The 22362-nt window shown below is 41.8% G+C and overlaps 1 protein-coding gene across 3 annotated transcripts in view; it reads right to left on the bottom strand.

The window, feature by feature from the left end:
- The window catches only part of LOC122557337 (copper-transporting ATPase 1-like), a 100079-nt gene that overhangs the window by 54039 nt on the left and 23678 nt on the right, over window positions 1-22362 (bottom strand). Inside the window, exons 1-2 of one of the 3 annotated variants that reach the window (XM_043704940.1) lie at window positions 3898-4103; window positions 3750-3803 (exon numbers count right to left, since the gene is read on the bottom strand). The exons of the other annotated variants lie outside the window; for them this stretch is intronic. Coding sequence (XP_043560875.1) covers window positions 3750-3779 — 30 coding nt within the window. The 5' untranslated portion in view covers window positions 3780-3803; window positions 3898-4103. Of the gene's footprint in view, window positions 1-3749; window positions 3804-3897; window positions 4104-22362 lie in introns of those variants that run through there. 3 annotated transcript variants of the gene reach the window in all.

Genomic DNA, 22362 nt, shown 5'->3' with positions numbered 1-22362 from the left:
TTCTCAACCCCATTCTCCCCATAATCCTTAATCCCATAGATAATCAAGAACCTATCTATCTCAGTCTTAAATATACTCAATGACATGGCCTCCACAGCCTTCTGTGGCAATGAATTCCAGCGCTTTACAGAGCCTCAGAAGTACATCCCTCCTTTTATATTCAAGTCCTCTCAAAATAAATGCCATCATTACATTTGCCTTCCTAACTAGTGTCTCAACCTGCAAATTGTGAGAATCCTGGACTCAAGCTCCCAAGTCTCTTTGCACTTCAGAGTGCAGTGGATGTGGAGACATTGAGTAAATTTGAGGAGGAGATAAATAGATGCTTAATTAGCAATGGGTTGAATGGTTAGGGACAGCCAGCAGGAAAGTATAGTTGAGGCAGAGATGAAATCAGCCACCATCATATCAAATAACAGATCAGTCTTGAGAGGCTGAATTGCCTTGTCCTGCTCTTGGTTCTTATGTTGCCAATGCTTTTCATCTGTACTCATCAGGACAACGAAAGAACGTGAAATTTCAAATTTCAACAATAAAAAAATGACAGCAATTTATATTGCATGAGCGGTAGTTGTTCATTGTCTGGCGAGTCACTAATTGAAAGCAATAGAGAACTACAAACAACAAACTTACAATCAAGCTCATATATACTTGCAAGTGATATATATACAAGCACCCATTCTTTACAAATGAATGTGTTCTAACATGATCTGTCTCTATTGGATTCCCATGAGTTTGGAGGGGCATTGGGCCCTGTGGATATCTCCATGGCAACACCTCAGCCAGAGTGAACTTGGCTAACTTTGGTGTTTTTGCATTAGTTCTTGAATGCAACATGAGAAGCTTCAAGACCATGTCTCTCTGTGCAAAATAACGGAAATACTGAACATATATCGCGCACACATTACTGCTTCGCATTTGGTGAGACCAATAAAGCAAGATATCTAATTTTGATGAAGAGTTTGTGAAATATTAACATTTTTCTCCTCCAAATGTTGACTGACATGTCATGCATTTTTCACATGGCTTATGTCGAAAAAGAAACTAGCGATTTTGTGCCTTTTACACCTAAAACACAGTTACACCTGATAAAGCTCAGACCAACTAATCTTCGGTAAAATTACAAACTTTTAATTGTTTGCACAATGTCAATTCTTTCTCTGAAGGAAGTTTAGCTTATTAAAAAGTTGCATAATTCATCTATTTAAGACCAATATTCCTTCAAGATCGACAATTTCTTCTCGTTGCAATGCCATCAATCTTTGTCTAACAGTTAACTTATGCATTATACAATGAAATTCTCTCAGCTGATCAACACCACTTCTAACCTAACAATATAATGCACAAATGAATGCCAGTGAAAAGGACTGTCCTTTTTCCTGACTGGTTAAAGGCATTGCTGAACGTATAAAGCAGAGACAGTAACACGTTTCCTGTATTATCTCATTTCAATGTCAAATCATTGTCGGACTCCAAAATTGGCCTCAGTAATTCATAATGAGATGGATCTTGATCCCAGCTTATTATACCCACTTAATAACCTGCTAAAATGTCCACAAGCTTGAAGAACATTGAAGTCAGTTTTCTCTGAGGATTGAGTATCTTTGGAATTCCCCTCCTCAAAAAGGCAGTGGATGCAGAATCTATTTTTTATAAAAAGGCAGAGGTAGATAGATTCTTTATTACCAAGGGGATGAAAGATTATCAGGAATATAAAGGAATGTAGAGTTGAGGTTAAAATCAGATTAGCCATTTTATTATTGAAAGGCAGAGCAAGCTCAGCGAGCCAAGTAGTCTACTCTTGTTCGTTGATCAAATTTCAAGCTCTGTACTAACAGCCAACAAGCCATTGCATACAACATGAATAAAGCTTCCCCTGACAAAAGATTGATGCAATATGACGACATCTTTCAAGGTCAAGCAACCTATCAGTATTCATTATCTTGCCCTACACAACGTACATGGGCAAACAACTTGAAGTCTAAGGGAGAATATACTGCCTTAGGGATGGTACAGAGAAGGTTTGTTAGAGATGGTCTCTGGTAAGTAAAGCTGGCCTTATGATGGATAAAATGGGCACATACATGCTGAAATTTAGAAGTAGGAGATCTGATCTGATCAAAATCTGAGGAGATCTGACAGAGTAGATGCTGGGAGATTGTGTTCCAATTCTGGGGCATGAATCGTCGGAATTCTCTAGCTCCGAAGCCTGCAGACACACAATTTTTGAGGACCTTTAGGGTCAAAGCAGATTTTTGGACTTTAAGGGAATCATGGATTACAGGGAAGAGGCAGTAAAGTGAAGTTGAGGTTAAAATCAAATCAGCCATAATCTTATTAAAGATACTGCAGGTCTTAATTTTTATGCATTTATGAGATCCAGGTCCATGAAACTGTCCTACTGAATGAAATATTGATTTTCTCAGGCAGAGAAATAGAAAGTTGTACAAAGGGAAAGAGTTTGAGAGAAACAGCAAGTAAGCAGTTGCCATAATTGCTTTTATTACAAGTAATATTTCCCCCAAGTGAATTTCAGGACAAATGTGTAATGGTATGAAATCACTTCAATCTTCCCTCTCAGTTTCTCTCAATCATTAAATGCAACATCAAGTTTGAACTTAACTGCTACCTTGAGATGAACATTAAATGATTTAGTTTCACTACTTAATTAAGTTAAACTAAGAAAATAAGCAAGCACCTCTTTCTGACCTTGATTAAAAAGAACAAACTATGCAGAGTTGAGGTTGAACATCATAACTAGTACAGGGAATACACGGGCGGCACGGTGACACAGTGATTAGCACTGTTGCCTCACAGCGCCAGAGACCCGGGTTCAATTCCTGCCTCAGGCGACGGAGTTTGCACATTCTCCCAGTGTCTACGTGGGTTTCCTCCGGATGCTCCGGTTTCCTCCCACAGTCCAAAAATGTGCAGATTAGGTGAATTCACCACACTAAATTGCCCGTAGTGTTAGGGGCAGGGGTAAACGTAGGGGAATGGATCTGGGTGGATTGCGCTTCGATGGGTCGGTGTGGACTTGTTGGGCCGAAGGGCCTGTTTCCACGCTGTAAGTAATGTAATCTAATCTAAATATAATACATCAAAAATAAATATACAAATTTTCACATTAACTGATTACTTTATAAAAATAATAGAAGGGTACATTCTCATTAAAACTGGATAGTATTTAAATGCTAATTTGTCTTACAAAAACAAGTTCTAATCCCACAGCAAGGAAAAATGAAAACCAAAGAAAAATCAGTTCAGTTCTCATCCCTATCAGTTGACAACAGCTGACTGTAAACACTTGGGCGAGTACTCATACAAGAACAGGGCTGAAACTGATTTTAGTATTCACTACTGGACTAAAGTCAATTTAAGTATTTGTCTCCCCTGCTAGTACTCAACATAGAGTCATAGAATGTACAGCATGGAAACGGACCCTTCGGTCCAGCCCGACCATGCCGACCAGATATCCCAACCCAATCTAGTCCCAACTGCCAGCACCCAGCCCATATCCCTCCAAACCCTTCCATACATGTACCATTCTCAGTGAAAAGGTTGCCCCGTAGGTCTCTTTCATATCTTTTCCCGCTCACCCTTAACCTATGCCTTCTAGTTCTGGACTCCCTGACCCCAGGGAAAAGACTTTGTCTATTTATCCTATCCATGCCTCTCAATTTTGTCAACCTCTATAAAGGAGAAACAGACAGACAGAAAAATCCATATATTTGTAAAGAGGACCTAACCTTACAGCTGGCGATCTGTTGAACTGACATATTGGATTTCTTTTATGGTCCCCTCTGCGAAACAGATATCAAACAAGTGAGCAAGAGTCAAGTGGCATTAGCTCAGGAATCTCTTCACATTTTTTACAGAACACAGATCAGGGCATACATAAAATGCAGCATGGTCTTGAATACTAGTTCTTCAGTTCCTTCACCACATTAGAGAAACTGCAACGCTATTCCAACTTTCTGTTCTGATAATTCCCGAACGAAGTCAGTTGCTCGGCTACAATTCTCCACATAAAGCAGTACATGCTTCACTCATTGAGGTAAGAGCTGATGAAATTTGACACCAAGACAATTTAAATTGCAAAACACCAGCTATGCAAGAGATTTAAAAGCACCAAGCTTCAGTTACTTGGCAAATGTTGAACTGCTGCTTGCCAATCTGGAATAGTGTATCCAGGAAAGAGACAATCCTTTTCATTACACCACCAATAAAAATGCTCAATGCTATCGTCAGACAAACCCTCCCAATTGTTCAGTACTCTGTGCCTGGCAGCGACAGGTGACCTGCCTCTCAACGAACAACAAAGCAAAGTTCATTACCTTAAGTATGTTCTTCACAGACTGATCAATTCTCATATTCTACTGCACCATGCCTTTCACATGAGCAGTTTAAATACAATAGTAAAATGTATTTTTTAAAAAAAAGCATTTCAACTTGAAGTAACAAATAATTTGAATTAAACAGTTCAGATTTAAAAAGAACATATGTTCACAAACAGACAAATCCCATCAATTACACACAGAGGACATACAGATGTGGTCTATGAAAAGTGTCTGACTTGCAACATACAATCTGCCTGTTAAAGCAACATGGAGAGATTCATGGAATGTAAATCGCAATAAATATGAGAATTGTAGCTTCCCCCTCCTTAATTCGCAGACTACAACATTGTCCTCTGGTTACTTGGTCAGGTAGCTATTCCTCCGCTTACAAATGCATCCATTTCGATAGAAACGACAAGCAGGCTACTTAATTAAATTAAGCATCAGAGACACCCCCTAACATTTGAAACACCGTATTTTCTAGCAGAAGTAACTGAATTACAAATGGAAGCAGATTTTTTTGCTTCCTTTAACTCAAGTGCACAAAGTCAATTCAAGCATTTGTGACACCATCACGTATCAGTTATTACTAAAAAAGATTATTTTTATTCAATCATGAGATTAGTGGGCCAGCATTTATTGCGCATCACAAATTGTTCTTCATAATGTGGTGCTGAGCTGTCTTCTTGAACTGCATTAAAGTTAAAAATCACACAATACCAAGTTATAGTCCAATAAGTTTATTTGGAAGCACTAGCTTTTGGAGGGCTGCTCCTTCCTCAGTGATTCTATCAGGTAGGAGCAGTGCTCCGAAAGCCAGTGCTTCCAAATAAATCTGTTGGACTATAACCTTTTAAAGATTTTAAACTTTGTACACCCCATTCCAACACCACTCCTTCACTTCTTGAACTGCTGCAATCTATTTGGTGTGTAGGTGCACCAACAATAGAGTACACAAGGGAGTTCCAGGATTTTGATTCAACAACATTGAAGTAATAGTCATACATTTTCAGTTCGGGCTGGTGAATGGCTAGGAACTTGCAACTGGTGAAGTTACCACTGCTGCCCTCATGCTTCCAGCTGATAAGAGAGTTCATAGATTTGGAAGGTGCAATCTAAGGAGCTGCTTTTTTGGTTCAAGTTTCTCAAGTGTAGTTGGAACCATACTCAACCAGGCAAATAGGAGGCAATCCATCTCACTCCTGACCTGTGCCATATATTCGATAGTGGGCTGGCTTTGGGAAGTCATAACACTCATGATTGCGTGGCCAAATTTTGTCCTAACTCCACCTACAAGTTCGCTGATGACACCGCCATTATAGGCAGATCTCAGACAATGATGAGACATAATACAGGAAAGAGATAGTGTGTTTGTGGCATGTAAAGACAGCAATCTCTCCCACAAAGTCAGCAAAATGAAAGAACTGGTCATAGACTTCAGGAAGCAATATGGAAGGCACATCCCTATCTACATCAATGGAACTGAGCTGGAGATGGTAAACAGCATCAGGTTCCTTGGAATGACAATCACCAACAATCTGTCCTGGTCCACCCACATTGATGTGATGGTCAAGGCGGCACAACAACGCCTCTTTTTTCTCAGAAGGATAAGGAAATCGCCATGTCTGTAAAGACTATTATTAATTTTTATAGATGCACCGTAGAGAATACTCTACCTGGATATATCACAGCTTGGTGCGGCCCTACAGAAAGTAGTGAACACAGCCCAGTCCATCATGCAAGCCAACCTTCCATCTACTGACTCCATCTATGCTTCCCGCTGCCTCAGAAGGCAGTCAACATAATGAAAGACAAGATTAGAGCAGTGCTGGAAAAGTACAGCAGGTCAGGCATCATCCGAGGAGTAGGAAAGTCGATGTTTCAGGCAGGAGCCCTTCATCAGGGATGAGGGTTCATCAGATGAAGAGTTCCTGCCCGAAATGTCAATTTTCCTGCTCCTCGGATGCTACCTGACCAGCTGTGCTTTTCCAGCACTACTCAAATCTAGACTCTGATCTGCAGCATCTGCAGTCCTCACTTTCACCTAACATAATCAAAGACCCTTCCCCCACTGAGTTATAATCGCTTCCAACTTCTTTTGTTGTGCAGAAGATACAAAAGCTTAAACACACTTAGTAAGAAATTCAAGAATAGCTTCTTCCCCACTGTAATTTGATTTCCGAATGGACCTCTCAAATTTCAAAGTTAATAACGACCTCACCCTTTGTGGACCTTTTCTGCAACCATAACACTGTATTCCTCGCTCGATTCTATAATCCTTTCGCACTTAGTTTGGTATGATCTGCCTGTACTGCACACAAAACAGAACTTTTCACAATGCCTAGGTACAAGTGACAATAATAAATCAAATCAAGTCAGGTCGTTAGTTGGGCGTTTTGGAAAGTCATCATTTTAAAGTAAGAATGGAGAAGCATGACCCTTTAAAACAAACTTTGGACCATAAGAATACAAAATACTGCAGATAAACAGTGATAACAATTGCAACAAGAATTCTAAGAAATTGCATCCATAGATTATAATTTTTGTGTACTGCAGATTTAGAAGACAACCAATTGACAACTTTTGAGCAACAGTCATTAATGATCAGATAAATACCAAAAATTAGAAAATCAACTTTATCCAGAATTTTACTCATTGTGATCCTCAAATGCTTCCATTCTAACAGCACTTTCTAGCAGAAAACGTGAATTCAACATCATTGACTTTGCAAAGCATCTCATGTTCTATGTCAAGATGCTGTCAAATTAGGGACAACATACACTAATTACCAAAATGCATAGCTAAAGTAGTAAACTTTAGGAGATTTTTGAAGAGAGAAAGGTGACAAGGCAAAGAAATTTAATTATAGTTCCAGAGTGTAAGGACGCGATTGTTGAAGGCTCTTTGTTGCAGGAGTTTAAGGCACACCCATAGAGTGGTGAGTGATAAAGATGTCACATACCCACAACCATATCAACAGTTCGTTTTTATTCTTGGTTTATAAGTTAGCCGCAATCATTGAAAGAGCTTTGAAGAGTGAAAGGTTGACTGATACATTGACATCCACAAGACAAAACTGGGTGGAGTCAGACCATGAAGAGAGTGGAAGAGAAGGAAAGAAATGTTCAAACAAAACACTGATGGGCAAGGAGAAACTGAAGGTATTTTGTGAGCATTTTGTGTGAGTTAAACTTTGGACCGCAGAAAGCCAGCAGGGGCAACAACTTGAGCCAACAAGCCTCAATGTGGCTGCAGGTTTTGGCAAGGATGAAGGTGATATAATTTGTGATGTCCCACTAAATTGGCTGTACCAGACTGGATGTGGGTTTTCAAAGTCAATTCAGGAGGGACACCTGATGTTAGATTCGGTCTCAAAACAGCTGGAGATGAGATGGAATTAGTATTCCAGATGTTTCGTTTCAGACTTGGCTGAACAAGTTTGCATTCAGTCTCAAGTTTCAACTGCAAAATGAAAAAATATCCAAGGGGGGGGGTGAGATTGACTGATTTGATTTATTATCACGTGTACCAAGGTACAGTGAAAAGCTTTGTTTATGAGCAATACAAGCAGATCATAGTAAGCAAAGATGTACAAATCAAAAAGACTTCAACAGATGCTTACAGGTTTAATTGCATAGGGTGGGCGCTGAGTGAGACCAGCGTTAGCAAGATCAGCATTTTGAGGCTAGAGTCCATTTATAAGTTTAATAAACAGCCAGGAAGAAGCTTTCCCTGAACCTGCTGGTGCATGTGTTTGGCTTCTGTATCTTCTGCCTCATGGAAGAGGTTGTAGGAACTCATTACCGGGGTACAACAGTCTTTGATGATGTAGGCAGGCTTTCTGAAGCAGCAAGCCATTTCGATGGAGTCCACAGATGGAAGGTTGGCTTCCGTGATGGTCTGGGCTATGCACACCACCTTCTGCAGTTTCCTCTGGTCCTGGGCACAGCAGTTGCCATTCCAGGCCGTTAAGCACCCATGGTGCATCTGTACAAGTTAGTAAGGGTCCTTATGGACATGGCCATTTTCCTGAGCTGCCTAAGAAAAGGCATGGGCTTGCCTTCTTGACTGTCGCATCTACGTGGGAAGTCCAGGACAGGTCGTCAGTTCCACTCCGAGGAACTTGATACTCTCCATTCTCTCAACTTCAGTACAATTGATGTAGCTGGATTTTGGTGGCAGATGATGCCCTCGTCTTTTCTGTCTGAAGTCAACAGTCAGTTCTTCAGTTTTGCTGACATTGAGACAGAGGTTGTTCTAACTACACCATGTCATCAAGCCCCCTATCGCCCTTTCCATATTCTGTATTTCATCATTAGCTATCCATCCCACTATGGCGGTGTGGTCAGCAAACTTATAGATGGCCCTCATTTGGAATTTGGCAACATAGTCAGGGGTATACAGGGAGTACAGTACAGGAGTGAGGATACAACTTGGGCTCCAGTTGTCAAACGCTATTGTGGAGGTGGTGCAGTTACCTATCTTCACTGATTGCGGTCTGTGGGTCAGAAAGACGAGGAACCAGTTGCAGAGAGCGGATAAAGAGCGGGGTTTGGAGATCAGTCTGGTAGGGATTATTGTGTTGAAGGCAGAGCTGTATTTAATGAGTAGGAGTCTGACATAAGTGTCCTTGTTATCCAGATGTTCCAGGGATGAGTGCAGCGATAGGGATATGGCACCTGCTGTGGACCTGTTTTATTGGTAGGTAAATTGCAGGGGATTGAAGGAGTCTGGGAAGCTAGAGTTGATGTTGGCCATGACCAGCCTCTCAAAGCATTTCACAATTGAGGTCAGAGCTATTGGGTAATAGTCATTAAGGAACATTGCATGTGCTTTCTTAGGCATGGGGATGATGATGGTCTTCTTGAAGCAGGTGGGGACTTCAGCTTGCAGGAGGGAGAGGTTGAAAATGTCAGTGAACACCTCCGCCAGTTGGACCACACAGGATCTGAGTGCTCGACCAGGGACACCATGTGGACCCACCGCTTTCCTTGGGTTGACTCCCCAGGAAGACTGATCTGATGTCTGCAATGCTAACCAATGGAACAGGTGTGTCCAGAGCTGAATCCTGGAGCAGGATTCACCGCACAGCTGGCATTGTCCCCTATCTTGCCCTGCTTCATTTTATATCCTGTAATTTTTTTTAGGCCATGCCATAGGTGGCAAGAGCCTGTTTGGTAGGTTTGGGCCTGTTACTTGGTCTGGTAACGCCTCTCGGCATCCCTGATAGCTTTGCGGAGGTCATATCCGAATCTCCCGTATTGGTCTGGGTCATCTGACTTGAATGCTGCACATCTGGTCTTCAGTGGGAGTGGATTTCCTGGTTCATCTGAGATTTATGGCTGGGGAAGACTTGGGTTGACTTCTTTGGTACACAGTCCTCCAAGCATTTGCAAACAAAGTCTGTTACGGTGGTGGCGTACACATCTAAGTTTTCTGCCGAGTACTTTAACACGGTCCAGCCCACTGGTTCCAAGGAGTCCCGGAGATGGTCTTTCACAATCTCTGACCAGCATTGTACTTCCTTTGTGCAAACTGTACACAAAATCCATCTGAAAAAAATCTCAAAAGTGAAGATTCCAAACTAAAATGTAAAGTTTAACATAAAAAAATGAAAACAGTACCAGTTTGGGAAAAGAAAATATACAAATAAATATCCCTTTTATTAAAAAAGGTCACAGAAAAATCTGAGTTTGAAGTTTTCGTGCTGGTGTCTTTATTGACTGAAGCACTGGAGTAGCTGATCACAAAATCCATATACTCCAATCAGGTCCACAGCTACAAATGATGCACTCAAAATCCAAAATTATATGTTAAAGTGTGACAAATGCCCAGTTAATTGTGACATTGCCACTTAGGCCAAGAAAAGTAGGACAATTCTTGTTTCTCTTTGCTGAGCTCACTGACCCAGTCAAAGGGCATTTGGTTTCTGCAGATTGAAGTGAGAAGCTAAAAAAGGAAGGCAAAAAAATGAAATTAGTAAATGCTTTAATTCCTGTCACTCAACCAGTAATACAGAATGATTAGTGCTGATTTGAACATGGAACAAGGGCAGGTTTTGACTGCTATAATGGCTCCCACTGCCAAACAGTCTCACCAGATTTCTGATATGGAGCATGTCTACTTGGGCAAGGCAGTGAAGGGATGACTATGTCAGTGGACATATAAACCAACATGAATAATTATATCAGTGAAAAGTGTAGTAGGGAAGGAAAAAAAAACACCAGAGGAAACAAAACAAGTTATCTGCTTATTCTATGCAATTCTATTCTTTATGTAGCACAGAAAAGGATTACAAAATTGCTATTTGCCACAGAGCACCGGAACCAGCCCAAAAATATCAGAATCATTATGAAATGATAACAATGGAAACTTAGTTACAAGCATTTTAAATTTCAGCCCAGCAAAAAAGCCTTACTCAGAAGATCTTAACTTTAGGCTCAGTATTGACCAACTGCACCAACAGCATACCTCACTCCTCCTCAGGCCGACTGCATGCTGAGCAGCCCTGAGGTGCAATCTAAATCGATTGTTCTAGCGAACAGAACATGATATTCAATATCTCCATGGCAATAACTACCGAAAATTGAATCTCAAATTGATTACAAACTATACTTTACGTTTAATTTATTGGAATAAAATAATTAACCAAAACAGAATAGTCACAGTATAACCTCATTTCCTCAAGCTCAACAAGGCAGGCTATTATTTGATTTGCCCAGTTATATCCTACAAATCTATTTAACAGGCCCGAAGCTGAGTTCTACCTTTGATACTCCCAAGATAAACCAATGACTCATGGGGATAAAATCAAATTTAGTGATGCTTAAAGATTGAACAGAAAATGGTTAAAAGGCCAATACTATCCCAAGGCCAAATTGCATAAGGTAAATATATCACCCAATATGCAGGATTTAAAATATTAATTCAATACCAGCATCACTCAATGAGCACAGAAATCAATACGAAGATACAATCACTGTCAGAGGGAAATCACTCCAGTGCCACAAAAACAGGTTTGCAAATAACAGGTTCACAATAAACTCAAATAAAGTAAATCGAGATGAGTATGCAGATTTATGGAGGGTACAAGTGATATGCTTTCACTGTTGAGGTGCTTATTGGTTGCTTAATTTAGCCTTTTGAATTAAATGGAGCTCACATCATCATGAATCTGAACTGGGAACATTTGTTAGAGATCAGCAAAGTGAAGTGCAAAGAGAATAAAGAAAAGTGATATTATATGCACAGATGCAAGCTGGATGATTTGGAAAGAGGGTGGATGGCTGTCAAGGTGGGGAGAAAGAGACATTCCTGGAGAGGAGGTGCAGGGAGACAGGAGAATTACAGCCATCACTGCCAGACCCAATGTTTTTCTGAAATTGTAAACTTTGTAATCACATGTAGACTTGCAGCTGAGGTGTGTGGAGAGCCAACAGAAGTCATAGAATCATACAGTATACAAATAGCCCTTCAGCCCACCATGTCCATGCTGACCAACAACCACCAAACTATACTGACTGCATTTACCTTCACTTGGTCCATAGCCTACAAAGCTCTGGCATTATAAGTATTCACCCGGCTGCTTCTTAAATGTTGCAAGAGTACTTACCTCCGCCACTCTTGCAGGCAGCACACTCCATATTTCTACCACCCACCGGTGAAAAAAAAATTTCCATTAGATATTCTCTAAACCACTTGCTGGTCACCTTAACCATGCCCTCTAGTCTCAGACATACCTATCATGGGGATGAAATTCTCACAATCTACTGTCCATGCCTCTAATCATATTGTAGACCTCACTCAGATGCCCTCTCAGCCTCCTCTCCTCCAAGAGAAGTAAACCCAGCCTATTCAGCCTCTACTCATAACTGAGACTTTTCATCCCAGGCAAAATCCTAATGAACCACCTCTGCACCCTCTCCAGTGCAACCATATCCATCCGAAAATGATTTAACCAGAATTGAACACAGGATTCAATCTGTGGCCTAACCAAACTTTTGTAAAGTAATTACAAGCCTTCTCATTTCCATAGTCTACACTCCATCTAATAGAGGCAAGCATCACATATGCTTTCTTCACTACTCTGCCAACCTGTGCTGAAACCTTCAAGAATCTCTGAATTTTTACACCAAGGTCCCTTTATTCCTCAGTACCTCCTAGGAACATATAAGTATTCACCCGGCTGCTTCTTAAATGTTGCAAGAGTACATTTTGTATGCACTTCTGTGAGCAGACTTCCCAAAATGCATCACCTCACACTTAAAAGACCTAAATCCCCTCTGTCACTGTTCTGCTCAATTTACCAACTGATTAATATCAGTCATTAGTCTGACGTATTCTCTCATCAATCAACAACCCCCAATTCTCACGTCAACTGCAATTAAATCTTCTACATTCTCATCCAAATTGTTAATGTACATAACAAACAGCAAGAGCCCCAGCATCAATTCCTGTGGTACACCGCTGATAACAGGCTTCCTGTTACAAAAACAGCCCTCCATCATCTTTTGCCTCTGATCTGTAAGCTAATTTTGGATCCAGTTTGCCAACTTAGCTTGGATCCCCTTGCTTACCTTCTGAACCAGCCTTCTATATGGGATTTGTCAAAGGCCTGACTGAAGTCCATGTAAACCACAACAACTATACACCCTCATCAATATATTTGATCATCCTTGATCTGATTATCCTTGATCAATCTCTGCCCTTCTCAGTACTGATTAAACCTGTCCCTCAGAACTTGTTCCAATAACTCCCTGCCATTGATGTCAGACCATCTGATCTGGAATTACCTGGCCTCTGCTACCCTTCTTGAACAAACGGTACCACATGAGCTATCTTCCAGTCATCTGGCACTTCACCGGCAGCCAGCAAAGTATTAAATATATCCACCAGGGCCCCAGCAATCTCTTCCCAAGCCCCCACAAGCAGCCTGAAATACATCTCATCAGGCCATGGGGACTTAGTCATCTATATTTTATTCATTCACAAGATGCCCTTCATGATCCCTAGTCAACTACATTGCTGTGTGTCTGACATCACACACAATCCAGACAAGTATGGCAGTTTCCTTCCCTAAAGGGCATGAGTGAAGCAGATGGGTTTTTCTGACAATCAGCAATGGATTCATTAATTCCAGGTTTTTTTTCCTTTCTGGAATTCAAATTCCACCATCTTCCATGGCAGGATTTGAACCCAGGTCCCCAGAACATTACCTGGATCTCTGGATTAACAGTCTAGTGATAATGCCACTAGGCCATAGACTCCTAGTTAATGCTAGCAATGTTGAAGTCCCCTTCAACCACAACCCTATTGCTCTCTTACCTTTCTGTGATTTGCCTGCATATCTGCTCCTCTGACTCCCTCAGACTGTTGGGAGGCATGCAGTATAATCCCAATGATATAATGGCCTCCATTTTTATTTCTAAGCTCGACCAAATGGCCTCATTTGAAGACCTTTCTAGGATGTCCTCCCTCATTAATGAAGTGATGGTTTCCTTAACCAACATCCCACCTCTCTTCTATTTCCCCTAAATTCATGCATCTTACTAGTCAAGCTCCTTGTATTAAAATAGATACAATTTAGCTTTGTAGATCTCTCATGTGCCTTATCTTGCCCATGAGTTGTCAGCGATTAGATCTTGTTCACTACTTTTCGTCACTCAGTGCCCCATTTCCCCTGCCAAATTAGTTTAAAACCTCCTCAACAGCACAAGTAAACTCCGAGCAAGGATACTGGAGCCATTCCAGTTCAGATGTAACCTGTCCAACTTGTATAGGTAACCCCTAGCCCAGAAGCCATTCCAATGTTCCAAAATTCACTGCCACAGTGAATCTTATTGATTACAAACAATAAACTAGGGACCAATTACCTAATCTTATCCACTACTCAGCAAACAAAAAAAATAAGGACTTTACACTCAATGAGTAGTACCAAGAGGGAGACAGTCTCTAAATCCTCTTGCTCTATGCCTCTTTCTGAACCCTGACGTCACCTCAGAAGCTCTGTCTCCATATTCAGTGAAGGTTCCACCCACCCCTCATTTCTCCCACTGAGTTTATCGATTTTGGTCTTTTCCCTGGTCTGAGGATACCGGAGACAGTTATCGTGCTTTCACACCAAACTAGCAACGTTCAATGAACACCAAAGGTTAAAAACTTGCGACCTTTCTGAACCATAAGCATCACTGCTACATCCCAAATGTATACAGAGGAACCTCAATTATCCGAATATCAATTATCCGAATATCGGATTATCCGAAGAAGATCTCAAGGTCCCGAGAGAAACATTAGATCAAAGAGGTGTTTCAACACTGATCATTTCTTTTGTTTACGATGATTAAAAATGAACTCAAGTTACGAAAATGCTGCCGAGAATAATCCTGGACATCAATTGGATCCCAGGCACTGCCTCCAAATGACTGACTGCTGCCCTCTCTCCCTCCCCACACTTGCCGTGGAGTTCTACGCAGGGGCATACCCTTAACGCCCCCCTTCCCCAGATAATCTCTCCAACATTGTCCTGAATAGGGCAAAGAAGGAACCTGTCAAAGCGTTGCAGTAAGAAGTCGTTTGCGTGTGCACTGTTTTGAGACTCACCCCCCAGCAGTGGTCTTACTGTTGGTATCCAGTCCGGGTACCGGCAGGGAGGGGGTTTCTCACGGGAGCTGCTGGGGGCGTGGGTGGACGGGGTCTCACGGGAGATGGTGGGGGCAGACGGCAGGGCATGGTGACCAGGTCGGACAGGGATGGATCTTGGACGGGGTTGGATGGGTGGATAGGGGGCCGGGTTGGGGGCTCACGTGCAGTGTGCTGTTGCCTAGTCTCCTGAGCGGGGTGCAAACTGAGCAAGTGCTCGCTGTGTCAGTCCTATTGAACTGATGGCAGTGGGGGAGTTTCAGCAATGCTGCACATCCCTTACACACAACTGAGTTTCTGCTCAGAAACAAACTCAGACAGAGAGGGGGAACAAGGCAGGCAGGGCAAGGAAACAGGAAACTTCAGAAAACTCCGAGCCCCAGAGGAGAGGCACTGAAATCAATTAACCGAACTATCAATTATCTGAACAAAATAGCACCCACCCATCTCAATCGGATAATTGAGATTCCTTTGTATATACATACAAGATTCAAATTAACTGTTTTGATACATAAATAAGATATTTTACCGTATCTTGTTGGACCTCCTCAAAAGGTGACCTACGTTCGGGTATACCTTACATCGCAAAACTGTTCAATTAGAAGCTGATCAAAACCAGTTTCTCAATAGTCAAAGAACATAGTGCAAGCTACATGGTTTGTAATCAGTAAAGAAGCAAGTACCATAAATTCATCTTACTTTTCATAGGGAAAAACGTAATCAGAAATATAATTAGCTTTAATAATTAAATTATTTGCAATAGAACCCAAAAGGGAAAATAAAAAACTTTAATAAGGCAAGACCGTATTTCACTCTTTCCTTCTCCCCCAGCCCCCATTCTCGTGAGCTATACTTCAAAAAACAGGTTGTTGTCCATGCTATGATTCGGCTCAGAAGGACACTCACTGTGAAAAGTTCACGTTATTAATTCAGATGGCCATTGCTCACATACAAGTCATTTATAGAGGAAAATGATTCAGGAAAAACCCAAGGGACAGCAAACCAGAAACTGTCTTCATTTGTCGTAATAGCAAAATATTGGATTAAGCAAAGGTCAGTTAGTCCCCTTTGAGTTTGATCTGTCAGTGAGACTGAGGCTAATGTGCAAATTAACACATGTTTCTAGTTGATCCACATTCCTTTACACTTTTGCTCCAAGTGTCCGGCAATCTCAATTTTAAAACGAATTGTAATTAACAGAAGAGAATTCCAAACTTCTAATCATTCCTTACATTGTTATGAGAAGGTGAGGGGAAAATTGGCTCATCTCTTTTTAAACCCCTTTCGGTTGGTTGCAACAAGTATTTTTACTTCTTAACACAGCTATTATGCTTGAATTAGTGTTCTCATAAACTACATTTCAAAGAGCCAAATTAGAACAGAGAAAGTACAGCACAGAACAGGCACTTTGGCCCACGATGTTGTGCCGAGGATTAATCCTAATATACTAATCTAACCTACGTACCTCTCAGTTCACTCCTTTCCATGTACATGTCCAGCAGTTGCTTAAATGTCCCGAATGACTCCGCTTCCACCACCACAGCTGGCAACACATTCCATGCATTCACAACTCTCTGCGTAAAGAATCTACCTCTGATGTCCCCTCTATACTTTCTTCCTAATATCTTAAAGCTATGACCCCGCGTGCCAGTCAATCCTGCCCTGGTGAAAAGTCTCTGGCTATTGACTCTATCCATGCCTCTCACTACTTTGTATACCTCGATCAGGTCACCTCTTTTCCTCCTTCTCTCCAGAGAGAAAAGTCCGAGCTTAGTCAAGCTCTCTTCATAAGGCCAGCCCTCCAGTCCAGGCAGCATCCTGGTAAACCTTTTTTGCACCCGCTCCAAAGCCTCTGTATCTTTCCTATCGTAGAGCGACCAGAACTGGACACAATATTCCAAGTGTGGTCTCACCAGGGACTTGTAGAGCTGTAGCAAAACCATGCGGCTCTTAAACTCTATCCCCCTGTTAATGAAAGCCAAAACAGCATATGATTTCTTAACAACCCTATTCACTTGAGTGGCAACTTTGAGGGAGCTTTGTGGCAACCTGAACACCAAAATCCCTCTGTTCATCCATACTGCCAAGAATCCTGTCTTTAATCCTACATTCAGCATTCAAGTTCGACCTTCCAAAATGCATCACTTCGCTTTTATCCAGGTTGAACTCCATGTGCCATTTCTCACACCAGCTCTGCATCCTGTCTATGTTGCACTGCAGTCTGCAATAGCCCTTGATACTATCAATGGCACCTCCAACCTTTGTGTCATCGGCAAATTTACCAACCCACCCCTCAATCTCCTCATCTAAGTCATTTATAAAAACCATAAAGAGCAGAGACCCAAGAACAGAGCCCCACGGGACACCACTCAACACTGACCTCAAGATAGAATACTCTCCATCTACAACCACTCTCGGCCTTCTGTCAGCCAACCAATTCTGAATCCAGGTAGTCAAATCTCCCTGTATCCCATACCACCTGACTTTATGAATGAGCCTGCAATAGGGAACCTTATCAAGTGCCTTGCTGAAGCTCATATACACCACATCCACTGCTTGACCTTCATTGACCTGTCTTGTCACCTCCTCAAAGATTTGTGAGGCATGACCTGCCCCTCACAAAGCCATGCTGACTACCTTTAATCATGCTATGGTTTTCCAAATTGCTAATGTTTTTCTTGGAGTAACAGAAACAGGAAGTTTATTATCTCCCAATCCTAAGAAAAACAATAAAGACACAAACAGGTTATAGAAGTTTTAAAAATGAGGACTCTGGTACAGAAGTGATAATAGTTATGCATTTAAAAGAAGTCCTAAAAGCCCTGGCTGTGTCCGGGTTAACCCGAAATCATAGTTGTTTAATGGGTCACTTGAACTTTCAGCAGTACTGAAACCTGTAGTTATTTTTATGTTCTTAGTTAATTTTCGATTGCCCAATTTGCTTTTCCTCTAGGCACTATATTTCAAGATGGTTTTGGATGTAGCTTTGCTCAGTGAGCTGGAAGGTTCATTTCCAGACGTTTTGTTACCCAACTAGGTAACATCTTCAGTGGGCCTCAGGCAAAGCAATGCTGAAACTTCCTACTTTCTATTAAAATGTTTGGGTTTCTTTGGGTTGGTGATGTCATTTCCTGTGGTGTTGTTATTTCCTGTTCCTTTTAGAGTCATAGAAATATACAGCATGGAAACAGACCCTTCGGTCCAACCCATCCATGCCAACCAGTTATCCCAACCCAATCTAGTCCCACCTGCCAGCACCTGGCCCATATCCCTCCAAACTCTTCCTATTCATATACCCATCCAAATGCCTCTTAAATGTTGCAATTGTACCAGCATCCACCACTTCCTCTGGCAGCTCATTCCATACACATACCACCCTCTGTTTGAAAAGGTTGCCCCTTAGGTCTCTTTTATATCTTTCCCCTCTCACCTAAACCTATGCCCGCAAGTTCTGGACTTCCCGACCCCAGGGAAAAGACTTTATCTATTTATTCTATCCATGCCCCTCATAATCTTGTAAACCTCTATAAGGTCACCCTCAGCCTCCGACGCTCCAGGGAAAACAGCCCCAGCCTGTTCAACCGCTCACTATAGCGCAAATCCTCCAACCCTTGCAACATCCTTGTAAATCTTTTCTGAACCCTTTCAAGTTTCACAACATCTTTCCAATAGGGCGGAGACTAGAATTGCATGCAATATTCCAACAGTGGCCTAACCAATGTCCTGTACAGCCGCAACATGACCTCCCAACTCCTGTACTCAATATTCTGACCAATAAAGGAAAGCATACCAAACAACTTCTTCACTATGCTACCTACCTGCGACTCTACTTTCAAGGAGCTACCAACCTGCACTCCAAGATCTCTTTGTTCAGCAACACTCCCAAGGACCTTACCATTAAGTGTATAAGTCCTGCTAAGATTTGCTTTCCCAAAATGCAGCACCTTGCATTTATTTGAATTAAACTCCATCTGCCGCTTCTCAGCCCATTGGCCCATCTGGTCAAGATCCTGTTGTAATCTGAGGTAACCCTCTTCGCTGTCCACTACACCTCCAATTTTGGTGTCATCTGCAAACTTACTAACTGTACCTCTTATGCTCGCATCCAAATCATTTATGTAAATGACAAAAAGTAGAGGACCCAGGACCGATCCTTGTGACACTCCACTGGTCATTGGCCTCCAGTCTGAAAAAAAACCCTCCATCACCACCCTCTGTCTTCTACCTTTGAGCCAGTTCTGTATCCAAATGGCTAGTTCTCCCTGTATTCCATGAGATCTAACCTTGCTAATCAGTCTACCATGGGGAACCTTGTCAAACGCCTTACTGAAGTTCATATAGATCACATCCACTGCTCTGCCCTCCTCAATCTTCTTTGTTTCTTCTTAAAAAAACTCAATCAAGTTTGTGAGTCATGATTTCCCATACACAAAGCCATGTTGACCATCCCTAATCAGTCCTTGCCTTTCCAAATACATGTACATCGCGTCCCTCAGGATTCCCTCCAACAACTTGACCACCACCGAGGTCAGCTCACCATCTATGGTTCCCTGGCTTGTCCTTCTTAAACAGTGGCACCACGTTGGCCAACCTCCAGTCTTCCGGCACCTCACCTGTGACTATTGATGATACAAATATCTCTAATCTAATCTACTTTCCCACAGGGTTCTTGGGTACATCTGATCAGGTCATGGGGATTTATCCACCTTTACCCATTTCAAGACATCCAGCACTTCCTCCTCTGTATTCTGGACACTTTGCAAGATGTTACCATCTATTTACCTACAGTCTATATCTTCCATATCCTTTCCCACAGTAAATACGGATGCAAAATACTCATTTAGTATCTCCCCCATTTTCTGCAGGTCCACACAAAGGCTGCCTTGCTGATCTTTGAAGGGCCCGAGTCTCTCCCTAGTTACCCTTTTGTCCTTAACACACTTGTGAAAACCCTTTGGATTCTCCTTAATTCTATTTGCCAAAGCCATCTCATGTCCCCTTTTTGCCCTCCTGATTTCTCTCAAGTATATTCCGACTCCCTTTATACTCTTCTAAGGATTCACTCAATCTATCCTGTGTATACCTTACATATGCTGCCTTCTTTTTCTTAACCAAACCCTCAATTTCTTAGTCACCCAGCATTCCATATACCTACCAGCCTTTTCTTTCACCCTGACAGGAATATACTTTCTCTGGATTCTCAGTATCTCATTTCTGAAGGCTTCCCATTTTCCAGCCGTCCCTTTACCTGCAAACATCTGCCCCCAATCAGCTTTTGAAAGTTCTTGCCTGATACCGTCAAAATTGGCCTTTCTCCAATTTAGGTCTTCAACTTTTAGATCTGGTCTATCCTTTTCCATCACTATTTTAAAACTAATAGAATTATGGTCGCTGGCCCCAAAGTGCTCCCCCACTGACACCTTAGTCACCTGCCCTGCCTTGCCTTATTTCCCAAGAGTAGGTCAAGTTTTGCACCTTCTCTAGTCGGTACATCCACATACGGAATCAGAAAATTGTCTTCTACGTACTTAAATTCCTCTCCATCTAAACCATTAACACTATGGCAGTCCTAGTTTATGTTTGGAAAGTTATAATCCCCTACCAAAACCACCCTATTATTCTTACAGATAGCTGAGAGCTCCTTACAAGTTTGTTTCTCAATTTCCCTCTGACTATTAGGGGATCTATAACACAATCCCAATAAGGTGATCATCCCTTTTTTTAAATTTCTCAGTTCCACCCAAATTACTTCCCTGGATGTATTTCCAGGAATGTCCTCCCTCAGCACAGCTGTAATGCTATCCTTCATCAAAAATGCCACTCTTCCTCCTCTCTTGACTCCCTTTCTATCCTTCCTGTAGCATTTATATCCTGGAACATTAAGCTGCCAGTCCTGCCCATCCCTGAGCCATATTTCTGTAATTGCTATGATATCCCAATCCCATGTTCCTAACTATGCCCTGAGTTCATCTGCCTTCCCGGTTAGGCCCCTTGCATTGAAATAAATGCAGTTTAATTTATTAGTCCTACCTTGTGCCTGCCTGCCAACTGTTTAACTCGCTTCTGTTCTCAACTGTACCAGTCTCAGATTGATCTCTTTCCTCACTATCTCTCTGGGTCCCACCCCCCCACCTTATTAGTTTAAATCCTCCCGAGCAGTTCTAGCAAACCTCCCTGCCAGTATATTAGTCCCCTTCCAATATAGTCCACAATCCGTCCTTCTTGTACAGGTCACTTCTACCCCAAAGGAGATTCCAATGATCCAAAAATGTGAATCCTTCTCCCATACACCAGCTCCTCAGCCATGCATTCATCTACCCTATCCTCCTATTCCTGCCCTCACGAGCTCGTAGCACTGGGAATAATCCAGATATTACTACCCTTAAGGACCACCTTTTTAAATTTCTGCCTCACTCTCTGTAATCTCCCTTCAGAATCTCAACCTTTTCCCTTCCTATATCATTGGTTCCAATGTAGACAGTGACCTCTTGCTGGCACGTCTTCCTCATGAGAACATTCTGCACCCTTTCTGAGACATGCTTGATCCTGGCACCAGGAAAGCAACATATCATTCTGCTTTTTTGCTGCTGGCCACAGAAACGGCTATCTGTACCTCGGACTAGAGAACCGCCTAACACAATTGATTTCTTGGAAGCCGACGTACCCCTCATCGCATTAGAATCAGTCTCAATACCAGAAACTTGGCTGTTCCCCTGTGAATCCATCACCCCCTACTTTTTCCAAAACAGCATATCTGTTTGAAATGGGTATATCCACAAATGACTCCTGCACTAGCAGCCTACCTCTCTTACCCTTCTTGGAGTTAACCCATCTATGTGACTGTATCTGAGACTTTCCCTCCTTCCTATAACTGCCATCCATCACGTACTGTTGCTGTTGCAAATTCCTCATCGCTTCTAGCTGTCTCTCCAACTGATCTATTCGATCTGATAAGATTTGCAACCAACAGCATTTATTGCAGACTTAATCCGCAGTAACCCTTAAACTCTCTTTAAACTCCCACATCTGACAAGAAGTACATATCACTCGACTAAAGGCCATTTTTGCTCCTTCACAATTTACAGACCCAGAAAATAACACAGTCTTATTCCTCTACAAAAAACTGCCCCAGGTTAACTTAATAGTTATGGCTTATATTTTAAGTTTAATCAAGAGATTTATTTCCAAAGACATATAATCAAGAAAGAACTCACTCTACTCACTACTGCAGCCTTTCTAGTGGACACACTTAAAACAATGATTAACTTATCTGATTCTGTGTTGCAAACTTCGCCCAAACAGGTTCCTCCAAGATTAGTTGTCAAATTCGGTGTTTGTTAATTTTGCCAGATGCATTCTGATGTCCAGCGATACATGAATTCAA

The sequence above is a fragment of the Chiloscyllium plagiosum genome, chromosome 15, assembly GCF_004010195.1.
Source record: "Chiloscyllium plagiosum isolate BGI_BamShark_2017 chromosome 15, ASM401019v2, whole genome shotgun sequence".
Taxonomy (NCBI): domain Eukaryota; kingdom Metazoa; phylum Chordata; class Chondrichthyes; order Orectolobiformes; family Hemiscylliidae; genus Chiloscyllium; species Chiloscyllium plagiosum.
The sequence above is the reverse complement of the archived record's forward strand: the minus strand, read 5'-3'. Positions and strand labels throughout refer to the sequence as shown.